Source organism: Pseudomicrostroma glucosiphilum, assembly GCF_003144135.1.
Source record: "Pseudomicrostroma glucosiphilum strain MCA 4718 unplaced genomic scaffold BCV69scaffold_11, whole genome shotgun sequence".
Taxonomy (NCBI): Eukaryota; Fungi; Basidiomycota; class Exobasidiomycetes; order Microstromatales; family Microstromataceae; genus Microstroma; species Microstroma glucosiphilum.
Genome location: NW_020289923.1, coordinates 186,442 through 204,199, shown reverse-complemented (window position 1 = coordinate 204,199; position 17,758 = coordinate 186,442). Strand labels below are relative to the sequence as shown.

At 55.9% G+C, this 17,758-nt stretch overlaps 3 protein-coding genes across 3 annotated transcripts; 2 read left to right on the top strand and 1 right to left on the bottom strand.

The window, feature by feature from the left end:
- The first annotated feature begins 2,948 nt into the window (after positions 1–2,948).
- Positions 2,949–5,745, top strand: BCV69DRAFT_38617 (hypothetical protein). Its single transcript, XM_025495240.1, has 4 exons — positions 2,949–3,393; positions 3,469–3,826; positions 3,899–4,420; positions 4,492–5,745. Exons 1-4 carry the CDS (start codon positions 2,987–2,989, stop codon positions 5,506–5,508), a joined length of 2,304 nt encoding a protein of 767 aa, XP_025346579.1. The 5' UTR covers positions 2,949–2,986; the 3' UTR covers positions 5,509–5,745.
- Positions 5,746–7,241: 1,496 nt separating this feature from the next.
- On the top strand, positions 7,242–12,533 carry BCV69DRAFT_38574 (hypothetical protein). The gene has a single exon (XM_025495239.1). The coding sequence runs from the start codon at positions 7,478–7,480 to the stop codon at positions 12,170–12,172; it is 4,695 nt and encodes a 1,564-aa protein (XP_025346578.1). The 5' UTR covers positions 7,242–7,477; the 3' UTR covers positions 12,173–12,533.
- Positions 12,534–13,215: 682 nt separating this feature from the next.
- BCV69DRAFT_287952 (putative RFC4-DNA replication factor C, 37 kDa subunit) lies at positions 13,216–14,569 on the bottom strand (the record flags this gene model as incomplete). The annotated part of the gene is made up of 5 exons (XM_025493596.1): positions 13,216–13,653; positions 13,733–14,030; positions 14,113–14,219; positions 14,305–14,416; positions 14,511–14,569. The coding sequence occupies 5 exons, from the start codon at positions 14,567–14,569 to the stop codon at positions 13,216–13,218; spliced, it is 1,014 nt and encodes a 337-aa protein (XP_025346577.1).
- Positions 14,570–17,758: the final 3,189 nt, after the last annotated feature.

Sequence of the window (17,758 nt, the reverse complement as noted above, 5' to 3'; positions counted from 1 at the left end):
CTGGTGACCGACTAGCGGCTGCTCTGCCGTCCTATCTCAAGATTCCGACGCTCATCCCTTCGAATCAAGAGCCTGCCATTTCATCTACTGCTCTAAGCTCTCCTGTTGGCTCTCCTGTGCCTGGTGCCAGTGGCAGCGGCAGCGTCACACCCAATACCTCCGGCTGGAGCAGCGTGATGGGCACAGCTGGCAAGGCTACTGATGCTGTCTTGACGACAGAAGAGGTCATTATTGCGCCAGGAGATGCCAGCAAGGTCAGTTCCCCAGCAGGAGGGGGCTCTCCACAGACACCAATCGCAGACGATGCGAACAGAAGGCCATCGCTAACCTCCAATTTAGGAACAAAGGATCAACCAATCACCCACGAGGCCATTCAACGCGCTTTCCTCCCGGCTGAGAGCGTCAGCGAATCGCTAGCAGGTGATGCCGAAGCTTCTACCCAAGGATCCACGTCGTTATCCAGGACTCCTACGCCAACGCAAAAGTCCCACGCCGCAAAGGCTCTCACGCCGGCTCGCCTAGACAGATCTGAAAGCAGCGATCAACAGCAGCAACATGAGTTGATGCGCAAGGTCCATCTTGAGACCGGGATAGCCAGCGGAACTACGACGCCGGTCATGCCGATCCCGCCCGGTCTCACGTCTGCTCCACCTTCTGCAATGACGCCCACTCTGTCAAATCCTCGCCCGCAGGCGGGCGGAACATCTCCTGTCGAGCAGTATGCCACTCCTCCACAATCTGGTAAAGCTGGTACACCAACTGCCGCATCGAGTGGGCAGCCGGCGTCCAGCGAGTCAGCTACTCCCCAACCTTCCAAGAATCAGGTACGACCTCCGGCTCATCTGACTCCCTACTATTGGCGTAATGCACAAGGCCCGCTTTCGCTCATGCCTATCGTTCTGAACTGGCGTGGTGGAGGCAAGGAGGTCTTCGTCACAGGTACATTTGCTAACGAATGGCGCTCCAAGATTCTACTCAAGAGAACGTCTGCAGGCGGAGCTTCGTCCAGTGGGTCTAGAGGTAGAGCCAGCGGTGCAAAGGAAGAGCACACGGTCGTGTTGCACCTGCCGCCAGGCACGCACAGGATGAAGTTCATTGTTGACGATAGATGGAGGGTCTCAAGAGAGCTTCCTACTGCGACGGACGGTGACGGCAACCTAGTCAATTACCTCGAGATCCCAAATGTTGGACCTGCCCATCCTGGGCCTCTGTCTGCACCGGGCGAGGATCTTCTGGACGGCACCACGAGGGAGAGCCAGCGTCGAACGGAACGGGGAATCGAGCGTGTTAAAGAGGCAGAGCGTGCTGGTAAGCGGCGACATCCTTCTGCAGAGCGCGCACCTGAAAAGCGAGGCGATTCTGATGAAGGCCCAAAGGATGACCAGTTGGCGCACGGTGGTGCCAAGGTCTCCACGCCAGAAGAAGATGACAGCTCTGCTCAGGGCGAGCTGCAACGAGAGGCGCGGAGGAAAGCAGTCTTAGATCTCAGGGAGGAGGCCAGAAGAGCAGAATTGCTCCGCAATGGGCAATTGGAAGAGGTCTTCGGAGTCGACGATGAAGCGCTGAGGGCGGCCGAGACGTGGGTCCAGGCAGTGCCTGAGGTGGTACTGAGGGCACAGGAAGAGGACGAAGAGTATCGCGAGCGTCTCGAAGCCCAGGGTCTCGATCCCGATCAGCATCGAGTGCAGCAGCATCCAGACGACGACGACGATGCTCCATCCATCCCACCGCCGCCGTCCCTTCCACGTCAGCTGGAGAAGGTCATCCTCAACTCCTCACCAGCGAACCCTGCTCTGGTACCTGCTGGTGGTCTCGTCGATGACAACTCGATCTTACCAGCCCCTAATCATGTCGTCCTCAATCATTTGACGGCATCGGCAATCAAGGGAGGCGTTCTTGCTGTCGGCACCACCACCAGATACAAGCGCAAGTACGTAACGACGGTCTTCTACCGGCCTGTGCAGACTTGAGAGCTCCTAGCGGAACCACTTGCCTATGTCATTTCGCGTAGAATGGGTTCACAGCTGGCTCAGAGGGCCTAGAGGTATCTGAAGCTGCCCTCTCTGATACATCCATCTTCCAGATGCTTCATCATGTAATTGTTGTGTTGCCTCGTCTTCTCCTCGATTACCCACTTTCTTTCTTTAGTCGATCGCTCTCTGGGTCAGCACACGCAGACCACAATGTAAAATCAAACAGCAATTTAGCAGACTCCCCGGTCTGGAGCGTGAGCAATGCCGCAAAGACCGCACCTGGTTGCTTTAGGCTGCTTTGCTGCGAGGCCCCGGAGCAAGTCGCGCTTACATCTGATATAAGACAGCTTGAAGGACGAGACATCCGCCCCCTCTCGATTGGAGCCTTGCCGACCTTTCCCCTTTCCCTCTCACTACTCTTCCTCTGCCCACACTCCTGCTCTTCCTCGGGAGGCCGCCTCCCACATCAATCTATGCGGCACGTCGCGCCCCGCAGGAGCGTGCTGACCTCCTCGGTGTACTCGGTAGCCACACCTGTCACTGCCGCTCACCTTCCCGGAGACCATCTTGTAGTTCCAGGACAACAGCAACTATCTCCTGCTGCACCCTCCTCGGACCTAGAAGAAGAGGAAGGACGCTCGAGTAGCGGCGAAAACAGCAACTCGCTTCCTGCTGCTCAACAACCGCAAGCGCGTGCCGGCATCGCATCGTCGCAGCAAAGGTCAATCCTGGGCCGCAACCCTTCCTCCCGCGCCGCCGGAGCAGGACGTCAGGGCTTGACCGTTTCTTTCGTAGAGGTCGACATGCCGCATGGGACCAACGAAGCTGTCCCTCCGTACAGCAGCACTCTTAGCTCCCCGACGCTCCCTGAGCCGCAGACTCCGGCGCGTGAGCAGCGCCCCGGCAGATCAGCCCCTCCTGAAATACATGCTGATTTGTCTCGGCATGCTTCGCCTGGGCACTCCCCAGGGTGTCCTGCGAATGCACGCAGCCCTCAAGGTTCTCGTCGCAATATGCATCGCCGGCCTGCTCAAGCCTACTACCCGCAGGTGTACGGCATCTCCCGTCAACAGCCCATTCAAGCGCACAGAACCGGGATGGCGCGCTCCCCTCTTGGCCAGCCACCACAACAATCATTCCTAGGAGGCACCCCACCGGTGCACCGCAGTCCACTGCAATGTGGTCCACCGCCACAGAGACCTCTGTGCATCTCTCACTTCTCGCCTTCGAGTGTCGGACCCTATCCACACAGCGCCATCGCAACTTTCGAATCAGAGGATCTCACAAGACAGCCCAACTTCGAAGACCTCTTCTTCGACTTGCTCTTTGTGGCAAATTTGGCAGTGTACACGGGCGCAGTTGACATTTCAACAATGGCCGAGGTGCGCGGCTTTCTGGGCTACTTTGTCTTGTTGTGGTGGTGAGTTGCAAACCAGTGACCTCCCTCGGACACTCATCGTGTGGCTGACAGCCGCGCTTTTGTTGACCCTCCCAGGACCTGGTACACCCACTGCCTCTTCGACGTCCGTTTCCGAACACGCCTCGGTATGAGGAAGAGCAAGTTCGTATACTGCTCGCAAATACTCACTCGCCTCTTCCAGATCGGGGTATATGTCGCCTTTACGACAGCAGCTGGGCAATTTGCACGAGGAGACTTCCGGTCATTCTCCAAGATTTACGCATTGAATCGCTTTTCCTTGGCGCTGGATTATGGTATCATCACTGTCGACGCAATCCGGCATGAGTGGTGGGCGACTGGTGGGACTGGGCAAAGTCCCGGAGGAACCTCCGTCACGAGGACGGTGAGGAGAAGCGTGGGACCACTTGTTGGCTTTGCCTCCAACGCTGTAGCGGTACGTATCTATTGAACGGTGACCGATCGAAACCCTTCGACTGACACTGACAATCCCCTCCTCGATACGCAGTGCATGATCTGGGCCCTTTCTAGCCGCATGTCGATGGAGGAAGATCACTACAAGCCCGACCGCTTTATAGTCTGGGCTTTTGCGACTATCATCGAGATGATCCTCATCTTCCTAGCAGAATGGCAATGTCAATTCAGCTCCCTTCGTCACACGCACATCTGTGAACGTCTGGCTCTTTTCGCCATTGTCATCTTGGGCGAGGGGTTTAGCTCACTCGGTCAAATCCTCAATCTACTGGCGCCAGGACTCAAGATCAAGCCTCTTGACGGCTCATCGGTGCACTCGGTACGCAATGATGGCTGGGACGCAGATGTGGTCATGCAGACTACCTCTGCTGTGCTCATACTCTGCTGCGCATTCATCACTTACTACCGCGATGCTGCAATAGAAATGAAGAATCGGAGCTCCTTGTTGATTGTGACGTGGAGCTACGTGCACATCATCTACTTTGCGGCGGCTGCGCTGCTCATCATCGGGCTCAGGAGGCTCATCGCCTTTCACAACACATTTTCTGCCGTCACTGTGAGTTCATGTAGCACATGCGACAATCACTGAGTATCGTCTGACCACTGGCCTATGTACCACTTCTCCAGACCTTCTTACATGCCCCAACCAGATATTTGCCCAACACCCCTTTCTACGCAGGAGTCAATTCAACGGCCATTGCCGGTCTGCTCGGGCAGGAGGTGAATGGTACACTCTACCGCCCACCTCAAAACGATCCCTTGAATTCGCCAGAAGCCCACGTCTATGCAGTCATGTCTGTGATTCAAGGTTTCAGCGGCGCTTGGATCCCTTCGGTGGAGCAAGCCCTGGCCCTCGTCGAGTCTGCCCTACCTCTGATCGAGACAGACGTGGGACCGACGGTAAAGAGTCAGATTCCTGGCTTGATGCAATACGTCGATACGCTCAAAAAGGTGCAGACGGTCGATGGTCTAATCCTCGACAAGCTCTTTGAATTCGAGTACGTCTATTGCGCCGTGGCCGTCATCTACATCTGCGACTGTCTCATCAAGGGGCTTCAAGCTGGGAAGGCTCACATCAGAGCTCGACTGCCCACACTCACCATTCGCTTTGGTACAGGCATCATGCTCCTCTGCATTCAAATCCTTTACCTGCACTACTCTACCTACCCTTCCTGGGGCATCATCAATGGTGGCATGCCCATCTTGGCCTCGGTCATGCTCGGAGAGATTGCTGTGCAGATGTCCATGGACTGGTATTTGCTCCGCACACGGACCAGGAGAGAGCGCAAGGACGACGAGGCGACGATGCACTTTTGGCAGCAGAAGGGGGAAAAGGACAGGGCGATGATGATGGAGCAGCAGCAGCGGAGAGACGAGGAAGGCAGCCAAAGTCAGAGTTCCGAAGGCTCTGAGGAGGAACAGGAGGAGCGCCTGGCTGATAGAGTGCAGGTAGTCACTGAGCAGGACCCTTCTCGGCTGCAAGTGCCACATGCTCATCCGCCTCTGCGAGTGCGACCCTTGGTGCCTCGGGTAGAGGAGCCGCTTGAGCCGTCGGTTCAAGGCCAAGCGGGTCTGCGGTCTTCCGGGAGGTACTTGCGTAAATTATCCCACCGCCCGTCTCCTAAACCCTATGATCGCTTCTGACCCAACCTCGGTGTAGAGAAGCGCATGACAGGCGGGCAAACACGTTAAGCGGACCTATTAGCCAAATGGCCTTGCGAATCGAGGGAAGGAGAAGGTCTGAATGCCACCCCCGTACAAACACGCACACACACACACACACATAGCGAGCCACTTGCATATTTCGAAAAGCCCGGTCAAGTCTTGGCGATCTTCTTGGCAATTCTCCTATGTGTCTGCATCCCTTCCGTGCCTGCTTGAACCCCGTTTTGCTTGCTCACTCCTGCTCTGATTGTGTTCAGGCGAAAATCACCCACGCGGTTTCTTCAGCCCTCGGGGGAATTTGAGCAAAGGGTTTCCGCTTCGGCAAATTTCCCTAAGTTGAGAACTAGACCGACCGAGGTGCATGATGGGCGCACGACACATTCCTGACGCGTCTGACGCGGCACAAGGGCGGTGGTGGTAAAGGTAGAGGTAAAATAAATAAATGTAGGGCGATGCCAAGATGCCGCTGGAGGGAAGCAAGGGGGGGGGGAGCGGGGACAGGGGAAGAAGGCCGAGGGAGAGGCAGAGGGAGAGAGGGGGGGTGCAACGCTTGCCTCATCTTCCCCTCGAAAGAGAGATATTCTCAGCACACGCAGCTAGAGAAGGAGTGCGTTGCATATGACGCTGACCACCAGGACCTTCCTTTCTGCCTGCCTCAGGTCCTGTATGAGGCAGTCGTTGTAGCGAGCTTAGAGGGAGACTGAGGGGAGACGATGAAAGATTGCTCCGGCGACTTAGGCAACCTACTGAGCCTCCTTACAGGGTGTCGGAATCGGGATGAGAGAGCAATGGCAGGGTGACAAGGCCAGCGACAGGACCTTCTCTCTCTGTCTCGGTACAAGCGGGAGTGGGCCAGGTGGTACAATGGGCAGGCAAGGAGGCAAGCCGTGGCCAATCTCGCCTCGCCTCTGTCCCTCTCTGGCTGGGGTCGGGAGAGATGTGTGGCTGGATGGCCCTGGTGGATTGCCTTTGCCGCGCTGTTTGTTGCCGTCGAAGAAAGGGGGAGTCGAGGCGAGGCACTGGAGCAGTGTCCTCTCAAGCCTGCAGGCAATGAGGGATGCCGGTCTGGCTGCCACGGGCGCATGCTGAGCCAGGCGCACGGCACTGCCACGTCCCTGACAGACAGGGGCGGGGTGCCCGATGGGCGGCGTGGGCCCCCTGTCCTGGCCGCGCGCCCTTGCAAGCCTCGTCCTTTGCCGCTCCCCCCCGGCAGCGCGTGTGTGGGTGTGGGTGTGTGTACGTCCTCAGCCCCGCCCCTTCTGGCCCCTGTGCCGTCGACGATTCCAGGGAAGCCGACAAACCAAAGCCAACTCGCCGAGTGTCATCACCACCGCCGCCTCGCTGAGGTTCTCGACGTGCAAGCAATCAACTTGATTCCATCCTACCCATACACCGCACTCATCCTCCTCGTCCCTCGTCCTCGCATAGTCGCGATTCCCTTTACGCATTCCCGTCGCCCAGAGTCTCATACCTGACGGACATTTGTGAAAGCCAGCCAGCCAGTCAGGAGAGTCGCAACACCATCGCCATCGAGCGCGCCGGTACTCCTCAGCTTCGCTTCGCTTCCAACCGCACCGCAACCCACCCCACCTCAACACCGCCCATCTCCTCGGCGGTCCCTCTTTGGCAAAGTAGACTGACGACGCACAATAACGAACAATTCCTCGGCCCTTTCCGTGACCTACACCGCGAGCAAGTCCCCACACTCTTTACAGGCCCACACTTCAAGGCGACTCAAAGCAACCTACCACTCCTCGACTTCTAACCTCGAGGTCGGCTTTGCGCGTCTGGACGATCCATCGTCCTTGCCTGCCTGCCCTTTTCATCCTACGTGGTAGTCGTGGACAGTGCTTGGCGAGCATCACGACATTGCAAGTGCCAACCAATACCTTCCTACTTCACTCCTAGGCATACCCCTTCCTCCCCCCCATACGCGCCACACTGCATCATGGCGACCAATCCCTTCCCCCTCGAGTTCATGTACTCCCTCCCGGAGCCACCCAAGACACGTTCTCTGGGTGATCACATGGCAGAGCATGTCACCGACAATGGCAAAGCCACGACCCTTCTAGACTGCCTCTGCTCCACCACCGCTCCTGCCCTCTGGTCCCCCGATCTCAACCGTCCACCAATCGACCACCGCACCATCAAAGATTTCATTGCCAACTTTGTCCTCCCCACAAATGGACCACAACTCGGTCCCAACGATCGAGTCATGATGGCTCTGCCCACAGGTCCGGAGAACGCCATCGCCCTCCTAGCCGTAGCAGCATACCACACCTGTGCCCCTGTCAACGCCGCTTGCACAGCAGGTGAATTGCGTGACGATGCCGTACGTCTACGAGCAAAGGCCGTCGTCACGACCAGGGATGCAGCAGACCGACTGGACTGTGAGGCCCTGAGTCGCGAAGAGGGTATGGAGATCATCTTTGTCGAGAACAGGGCATCAGGGCCTGCCGGTCTCTTTGACATGTCTCTGCTCGGTGCATCCGGTCTCGCATCCACACGCGGCAAGAGGCCATCCAGGCTGCATGGTCTCGAGCACCAGTCTCTCGTCCTACACACATCAGGAACTTCAGGAAAGAAGAAGGTCGTGCCTTACTCGCTCAGGCATATGATCGTTGGTACCATCTGTGTGGCCAAGAGTTGGGATCTCAGGCCAGAGAGTGTCAACATGAACATGATGCCCCTCTTCCACGTCGGTGGTATCGTGAGGAATCTCTGGGCCCCCATGTTCTCCGGAGGCTCCGCCATCATGTGCGCAGGTTTCGACGCGAACATGTGGTGGATTCTAGCAAAGCAGCTCGGCGCTACCTGGTACTACGCGGCCCCTACCATGCACCACGCCATCTTGGCTTCCAAGCCTGACAACATGGACCCCGCCCGAGACTTGCGCGTTCGCATGATCTGTAACGCTGCCGGTGGTCTTCTGCCATCGCTAGCAGTTCAGCTCAAGGAGACCTTTGGTGGATGCGCAGTTCTGCCATCGTACGGTATGACAGAGTGCATGCCCATTGCTTCGCCCCCCACAAACTACCAGCTCGACCGTCCTGGATGCTCAGGTGTTGCTTGCGGTCCCGATCTCTCCATCCGAGACCCCTTCAACCGCGAGCGAGAGCTGCCCGTGGGACAGACTGGTGCCGTCTCTGTTCGTGGACTGCCTACATTCTCAGGCTACGAGACGTCGACAGATCCGTTTGAGCCCCTCGACACCTCTGCCTTCTCAAGTGAAGGTTGGTTCGACTCTGGTGACATGGGTCACATGGATGCCGATGGCTACCTCTACATCACCGGTCGATCCAAGGAGATTATCAACAAGGGTGGTGAAGTCATCTCTCCCTTTGAGGTCGAAGAGGCGATCATGCAGGCCGCCAAGGACCGTATCAAGCAGACACTCGCCTTCTCCATTGAGCACAATGTGCTTCAGGAGACAATCGGTGTCGTCATTGTTCCTGTGCCCAACCAACCGCGGATAGGTCTCGCTGAACTGCAGAATTTGCTACGAGCCTTCCTGCATCCCTCAAAATGGCCATTCGCAGCAGTTTACATGGACGATCTGCCCAAGAATCAGGCAGGAAAGCCCCTGCGTATCAAGCTCGGCACACGTCTGAATATCGGCCCGCTTTCCGATGACATTCCCCCTCTCCAACGTCACTACGAGGCTCGAGCCCCAGACAAGAGTGTACCCCTTTCCGAGCCTATCCCGTGCAGCATGGTCACCATCGATGTGCGAGCCGTTGAGCGTGCTTGTTACCGCATTCCTGGTATCGTGGAAGCTGCTGTGCGACAGCGACGTGATGGTGCCCCTGAGGCTTTCATCCAGGTGGAAGAGAACGTCGACTACGATGCTTCGGACATCGACCGAGCCCTCGCTCAGGTCTTACACGGCTACGTCGTCCCCAACCCACTCCACGTCTTCCGACAGCCTCTGGCTAAGATCAACGGCAAGATCGACTTTGAGACTATGGAGGAGGAGGTCAGGGCGCAAAACGCCTCTGCCATGTCCCGTACTGCATTGGTCGTCCGTGATATCATCGCTCGCCTGCTGGACACGGAGAGCGGTACAATCACGGCCGAGTCTGACTTCTTCCTGCTGGGAGGCAACAGTCTGCTGCTCGGTCGACTTGTTCACCTGATCCGAAAGGAGACTGGTGCCAATGTTGAAGTCTCGAGTCTCTTCAACAATTCGACCGTCGCAGGCATTGCTGACCTCATTGACGAGGAGACTGGAGGCGGAGACGATGACGAAGATGACATGGATGGCTACATGGACGAGAAGACTGCAGGTCTTGCATCGTACACCGGTGCTCATCGCTACGACGATGACGACGAGCCTGCTTTCGCCACCCACGGATACAAGGGTCGCAGTCAGACCCACCCATGGGTCATGTTCATTCAGCTCCTTCCCTTCCTGTTCTTCTACCCCCTCAAAGCTGCCTGGACATGGACTGTCATTCTGCACGGTCTAGCATTTTCAGCATACTACATCGACGACGTCTTCTGGGAGCGAGTCGCTGTGCTGCTCGCTGCCGTCATCGTTGCTCGTATCACTTCGCGTATCATCTGCCCTCTTACCGCCATTGCCTTCAAGTGGATTGTCATCGGCCGTTACCGACCTGGCAAGTATCCAATGTGGTGCAACTACCACTTGCGGTGGTGGATCGTCAACCAGTCGCTCAAGGTTTCCGGTAAGGGTCTCTTCGGTCTAACACCTGGACTGCAGAAGACCTACTACCGCCTGCTTGGTATGTCAATTGGATCTGATGTCATCATTGACAAGTTCGTCAAGCTCGGCGAGTACGATCTGATCACCATTCACGATGGTGCACGGCTCGACAAGTCGCTGGTACGCGGATTCTGTGTTGAGCGAGACGGCTACTTCAGGCTAGAGCCAATCATCATCGGCCGAGACTGTGTGATCAACACCTTTACTCAGATCTCGCCAGGAGCTCGTCTCGCCGATGGAACCGTTTGGGGTCCTCAGGCTTCTTCGCACGAAGACCCAGCCTCGGACGCGTACGCCGCTTACAACCGTAGCGCAGCACCTCAGCCCAACAAGGCACTCATCTGGTTCGTCGGTACCCCCATCCTGCTTCTGGTCAAGCTTGCCTGCTACGTCCCTTGGTTCGCCGCCCTCTTCATGCTTCTGTCGCAGCCCTTCTCATTCAGCCACCACGATACCGTGAAAGGCGTCATTGCTTGGTTCGCCTACCCTCGACGTATCGCCTGGCACTACGTCGCGCGAGTTGTACGAACGACTATGCCTCCTCTCATCAACCTTTTGTTGGGTATCATCATCAAGAGGGTCATGGGTCTCAACAGGGAAGGCTCGATGCGAAACGCCACCCAATTTGCGCTTTTCCGTCGCTGGCTCAACGCGCAGCTCCTGTCGCAGCCCAATCTCCGTCGTGCCATGGCCATTCTTGGTACCCACTACGAAATGACCTCTGCCGTCTACCGTGCCATGGGCGCCAAGGTGGGCAGGCGTGTCTACTGGCCAGGATCCGGAATCTACTGTCCTGATCCGGAGCTGTTGGAGATCGGAGACGACGTCGTCTTTGGATCTCGTTCGGAAGTCTTCACCTCGGACAGCATCGGATGGTCTCGTGTGCGAGTCGGTCGAGGCGCCATGATTGCTGACCGAGTCGTGCTGTTGCCCGGTGTCACCATCGGCAAGCAGTGTGTCATGGGATCTGGTGCTCTCGCTGTGCGCAACGGATTCTACGAGGAGCAGACCGTCTGGATGGGAGCCAAGAATGGTGCTGCCGTCAGCTTTGGACGAGCAGCAGCAGACAAGGACAGTCTCGTTGGCGGTGCTGATGAAACCATCACACCTTTTGGTCGTGCCTTTTACAAGCGCAAGGCAGACTACTTTGTCATTCCCTACATCGTCGTTGTCATCATCAACATTCTCATGGCCATCATTGCTGCCTGCTACTGGGCTACAGCTGCCGTCGGTACCGTCTTGGCGCTCAACGCTGTGCGGGAAGCCTACGAGGACAGCGCACCGCTGCTGATCAACGACCACTGGTTCCGCCCGGGCTTCGTCTACATCTTCATTGCCGTCTGCTTCATTGGTATCTTGGGCGTGCAAGGTATCCTGGCATTTGCATGGGTCATTGTCACCAAATGGATCATCATCGGCCGGAGGAAAGAAGGACGATACGACTGGGACAAGAGCTCTTACTGTCAGCGATGGCAGCTGCACCTCAGTCTGTCCAAGATCCTGGGCAAGGGACACGGTGGTCACCTCATTGGTGTCATCAGTGGAACTGTCTATGCCGTCTGGTACCTACGCGCCCTGGGAGCCACCATCGGCAAGAATGTGTCCGTATGGGCAGGTGGCAAGCCTTCTCTACAAGTCACCGAGCCCGACCTCATCACCATTGGCGACAATGTCTCCTTTGACGATTGTTCGATTGTAGCACACATCAATTCTCGAGGACGCTTCTCCCTCAACAAGCTAAAGCTGGGAGACGGATGCGCAATGAGGAGTGGAAGTCGTCTGCTATCGGGAGCATCGATGGAGCCTCGGTCTATGCTTCTGGAACACACCCTTGTGGCTTCGGGAGAGATTGCAGAAGCGGGAGCAGTCTATGCTGGATGGCCAGCTAGGCAATTGCGGACAAGGAGGAAGGCCTAAGGGGGGGCAAGAGAGCGCCATCTCTTGCATCCGAGCTCAGTGACCCTAGACCCGCTATGCACCTTCACACTCACACCCACTACATATCCAACACTTTACAATGTTCTGTTCTCTCATATCCTCACTTGGACTTTTCCTTTTGTCGCGGCCGCATCGCGTCGCATCCCGTCGTGGCACGTTCCCCCTGTCTCTCTTTTCTTTTTTTCAATCGTCGATGTCGATTTTCCTCTCTAGTCTCGTCTCCTCGTGTCTGTCTCCTCTCGTCTCTAGTCTAGTCTAGTCCAGTCTAGTCCCATCAACTCAACTCATCTCAACAGCAGAACACCCAGAAATTTGCCCCCCTTGCCCCTCTTCCCCTCTTCTCTCCGTCCCTCTCCCCCTGCCTGCCTCACCCTCGATCTTGGTCATCTGCCTAGTCACTAGACTAGACGACTTGCAAGGTAGGTGGGGTGAGGGATGGGGTGAGGGATGCGGGATGCGGGCCAAGAGGCACGGGGGCCAATAAGGGGGGAGGGGGAGAGGGGGAGGGGACGCTTTTCTTCCATCCCTCTCCCTCTCCCCCCTTTTTTCTCTCTTTCTTGTTCCATACATACACACTCACACATGCTCAGAGATGACGATGATGTTGATGGTGGTGATGGTGGTAGTAGCAATCTGAAGGCCTTTTTCAATGTCTCACTGTCCCGATGCTCAATGCTCAATGCTCGATGCTCAATGCCTCAATGCTCAGCGCCAGTTGATAAAGTGAGAAAAGGGAAGAGCTGGAGCTGAAGCTGGAGCTGAAGCTGATGATCATTGCGGATTGTGGATTGCGAATCGCAATTGCTAGAAGTAGATGATGGGTCATACGAGAGGACAGGACAGGACAGGGCAGGACGGGAGACGAGAGGCAGTTTGGAGATTACATGACGGAGTCTCTTAGGCTTTTAGTGATTCAAAGTGGCTCGGATTCATTTGCTGGAGGAAGTGGAAAGGCGGCAAGCAGGGATTGTCGTCAGGTTTCACTCATCAGGGCGCAGGTCCCTCGGTCCACCCGTCTAGGTCTACGTCTGCTTGACTTCACTCACCATCTTGCACAACCTTGCCAGACATGCGCCCAGCTGAATCACCGTCGACACTCCCTCCAAGATGCGCATATGTGTCCATCCAATCTCCTTTATGAATTCCAACTTCAACGCTTCGGGCAGTGAATCCATCGTCTTTGTCACTCTAAAGAGCGTCGTAACAATATCCACTGCTGCATATCCGTTTCCCCATATTTCATCCAGCTTCTCCATTGCTACGTCGATGTCGCCTTTTTGACACGCGGCAAGGATCTGCCGTACGAGAATGGGGTGAGGTTGGTCACAGACTTTGAAGACGTTGTCTGGGGTAACGAGACCCATGCCGGTCCAGGTGGATTGGAGATTGTTGATGGCTTGACGCATGTCCCCCTCGGAGGTGAAGACCAGAGCTTCTAGACCCGCGTCTGTGTACTCGACCTGCGGAGCAAGGGAAAGGGTGATATGACCATTCAGCGACTTTGACCCTTGCAGGTAGTGTCAGGTAGAGCGTACTCACCTTCTCATAAGCAGCCACCTCCAGCAACCTCTTCATCACCTCCTCCTCGCTCAATTTCCCATATCTCAAAATCGCACATCGACTCTGAATGGGATCAATGATCTTGTTGCTCTGGTTACAAGCAAAGCAGAAGCGCGTGGTATTCGAGTAGATTTCCATGGTTCGTCTGAGAGCCTGCTGCGCGCCTACAGTCATCGAGTCGGCTTCGTCAAGAATGATGATCTTGTGCTTGCCTGGAGGGAGAGAGACCTTCTTTTGAGCAAAGTTCTTGATCTTGTTGCGGACGACGTCGATTCCCCTGAACAGGTCAGGTTGGCAGACGGGCATGAAGGTTAGAGAGAGTTTCGCAGATCATGCTCATCCTTCTGTTAGAGACTCACCTCTCGTCGGAGGCATTGAGCTCTAACACTCCTTCCTTGTAAGCATCTCCCAGTAGCGCATGTGCAAGACAGTGTACACTCGTCGTCTTTCCAATACCCGGCAAGCCCTACGAGAGGCAGGAGTGCATGAGGGTGTCTTGTCAGCAGCTGAGGGATTGAGCATGGTCCTGCACTGTATAGGCTGCTACTGACCGAAATCATCAGGTGGGGACAGTTGCCCTCGTGCTCTATCACCTTGAGGCGCTCTATTGTCGCCCTGTTGCCCACCACGTCATCCAACTTGAGCGGTCTGTACTTCTCCACCCTACCATTGAGCAAGCGAAAGGACGAGGATGAGGAGGCAAGGTCAGCTACGCCTTACCCAGTCTTCGCTGGTCGTCATCGGTCTCCAATCTCACCATGGCAGCTCATACACCGGCGCGGCAGATGTAGAGGACGATGCTGTAGGTGCGACCATGCTGTGTGAGCCGTGTGTGTGCGGTAGTGGGTCGAGGTCCTCGTCGTCAGCAGAAGAAGGTGGTGTAGCCTACGCCTCAGACTCGACTCTCTACGCGAGCGGAAAGGGCGACACCAGAGACATGCAGGCAGCGCGACGGACGCGAGGCAACGCACACCACCCACTGCTCCGCTCCGCCCCCTCTTCCGACACCAACCATCACCATCACTCTCATCGCTATACCACACCATCCTTCTCATCCGCAGGTCTGATCAGCGCGCTGTGCCTTCTCAGCTGAGAGCAGCGTGGCCAGGACGCCCCTGATCACCCCCACATGGCTCCTAGCAAGAGGCCACCCAGCGAAGGCTCGGACGATGAGGATGCCGACCCTTCCTCATCACCCAATCTCAGCGTGAGTATATGCCGACAAGAGGCCTTGATAGATATCATGAGCTCTGCTGACCTTTCGGAAAACTTGTTCCCTGTCTCAATCATCTCAGCGCAAGCGTAATCGCTCAGACTCCATCCTAGCCGAGTCTCCCGTTGTCAATGGAGGGCGCAAGAAGAGCAACCGCCAACCTCCTTCATCGGCCAGGCATGACGAGATTACCACACTAGACGAAGAGGAAGCGGAGAGGGACGTCAGCGACTCACCCGTCGTCAAAGCTGAAGCAGATGCCTCCATGGCGGAAGGACAGGACGGCGAGCAAGGGGTGGAGGCATCATCAGAGGACGAAGTGGACGATGATGATCAAGATCGTGCTGAGCTCGAAGAGATGGATCGGATCGTCAAGGAGTCTCACACCCAGGGCGGGCACGTAGCTGAATCGGGTGTCATAGAGAGGGTAGAATTAGTCAACTTTATGTGCCACAAGAGACTCACGGTCACCCTTGGCTCACAAGTCAACTTTATCATCGGTCACAATGGAAGTGGGAAGAGTGCCGTGCTCACTGGCATCACCATTGCTCTGGGAGGCAAGGCTGCCTCGACTAACCGAGGAAACAGCTTGAAGAGCTTCGTCAAAGAGGGTAGCAGTGCTGCTGAAGTTGTACTTTGGATCAAGAACAAGGGTCCTGAGGCATTCAAGCACGATGTCTACGGTGATCGAATCATTGTAGAGAGACGAATCAACGCGGATGGCGGTGGTCACTGGAAGATGAAGAACGCTCAGGGAAAGATGGTGTCAAGCAAAAGGGACGAACTGAATGCCTTTTGCGATCACACCAACATCCAAGTGGACAACCCGATGAATGTCTTGACGCAAGACTCGGCGCGTCAGTTCCTGAGCTCGTCAAACTCAGGAGAGATGTACGACTTCTTCCTTCGAGGTACTCAGCTTAAGCAACTCTCCGATGAGTACGAGATGATCAACACCAATGTCATGAAGATGAAGCGGACAGTAGCAAAGAAGGAAGAGGCTCTGCCCGATTTGGAGAATGCCGCTAGAGAAGCTGCCAGCCGTTATCAGCTGGTTGAGAAGCAGAAGGATCAGCACAAGAAGTTACAAGAACACAAAAACATGCTCGTATGGTCGCAAGTGACTACGAAAGAGCGGGAGCGAGATAAGCTACACGAACAGACGGAAAGGTCCCGATCAAAGCTCGACAAGAATGAGAAGGACCTCGAGCGGCTTCGAGGAATGAGAGAAGAGCTCAACGCGAAGATCGTAACGATAGAGAATCGCGGTAAGAACGAGGGCGATCGTATTGCTCCTTTGCAGCAGGAGAGGGAACAGATCAAGAGCGAGATCAGAGCACTCAAGGGGGAGCTCATCAAGGCACGGAACGAGGAGAAAGACCAAAGCGCTCAGTATTCCAATCTCATGAAGACTGCCGACGACCTCCAACGGCGAATCGACGAGGAAGCTGCGAAACTTGCGGACAACAACCAGGGCAAAAGGGACGCCCTCGATGCCAAGCACCGTGATGCCAAAGAGCGCAGATATGCTCTAGAGGTGGAAGAGGCTGAAATTCGTGACAACCTCAGAGAGGCCGATCCGAAGATCAAAGCGATCATGGCTCAAGAAGGGGAGGCAGTCGCAAAAAGAAACAGTGCTAGAGATGAATTTGAGCAGATGGAGGCACATTGTCGCCGACTGGCTGCGACAAGCAAGAATTCTATGGAGGCCTATGGTGCTAGCGTTCCTGCTCTGCTACGAAGCATCAACACCGAAGGGCGATGGCATCAAAAGCCAGTCGGTCCCATCGGCAAATACGTCAAGCTGAAAGATCCCAAGTGGGCCCCGGTCCTAGAAAGCGTCATTGGTAATACGCTCAATGCATTCTGTGTTGTCGATCATCACGACCGAAAGATTCTCGAGGAGCTCAAACGCCGGCATGGCGCAAGCGATGTCGTCATTCTCACGGGATCTAACGAGGCCTTTGACTTCTCGAGCGGTGAAGCTCCGCAGGGTGTCCTCACGATCCTTCGGGTCCTTTCGATCGAGAACGACTATGTCCTGCGTCAACTCGTCAACTCTGTTCACATCGAAGCAGCTGCTCTAGTCGATCGACGAGTCGACGGTGACGAATTGATGCGTCAGAGCATTCGCAACGTCAGGTATTGCTTCTCTGGAGACATGTATAGGATTGGTGGTGGTCAGGTCGGAAGTACAACCATTACTCTCAATCCTCACAAAGGCCCTCCTCGCCTATCGTCTGACGTACAGGACAGGCTGAAGAAAGCACAGGCTCACAGCACCGAACTGCAAAAGAAAATTCAGGCAGCTGATGCTGCGCTAAAGGACATTGCCGCCGCAAAGAAGCAGGTGGAGGATGGCGTGAGAACCAATCGTCAACGTCTGAGTATGATTGCCAAGAAGCTAGCAAAGGCCAAGGATGAGATGCACCAGATCGAGGAAGACATGCGTGAGGACGAGCCTGCCAACGTTGCTGCACTAGAGGACTCTAGGAGAGAAGCGCGCGAAGAACTCGACCGGTCCAGGGAAGCCTTCTCTGCAATTCAAGCTCGCAAAGAGGAGGTGGAACAAGAGCTTCGACCGAAAGTGGAGCGCTCCGAGGAGCTGAAGAAGCAGATTGACGCCTTTGCTGACGAGGCAGGAGCGGTCAAGCATGAGCTAGAGAAAGCTGTTCAGGAGCGACTGCAGGCTCAAGCTACTGAGAAGCAGAGAAAGACGGCTGTGGAGAAGCACCAGGCCGACTTGAAGGTCTTCGAGGAGCAGGAGGCGGACAAGCAAATGGACCTAGATC

Excerpts from the sequence above, each read along its gene's own strand:
- BCV69DRAFT_38617 (XM_025495240.1), top strand. The coding sequence starts at position 2,987 with ATGCATCGCCGGCCTGCTCAAGCCTACTACCCGCAGGTGTACGGCATC. Across the intron at positions 3,394-3,468 it reads TACTTTGTCTTGTTGTGGTG|GACCTGGTACACCCACTGCC; the intron begins GTGAGTTGCAAA and ends TGACCCTCCCAG. Across the intron at positions 3,827-3,898 it reads TTGCCTCCAACGCTGTAGCG|TGCATGATCTGGGCCCTTTC; the intron begins GTACGTATCTAT and ends CTCGATACGCAG.
- BCV69DRAFT_38574 (XM_025495239.1), top strand. The coding sequence starts at position 7,478 with ATGGCGACCAATCCCTTCCCCCTCGAGTTCATGTACTCCCTCCCGGAG.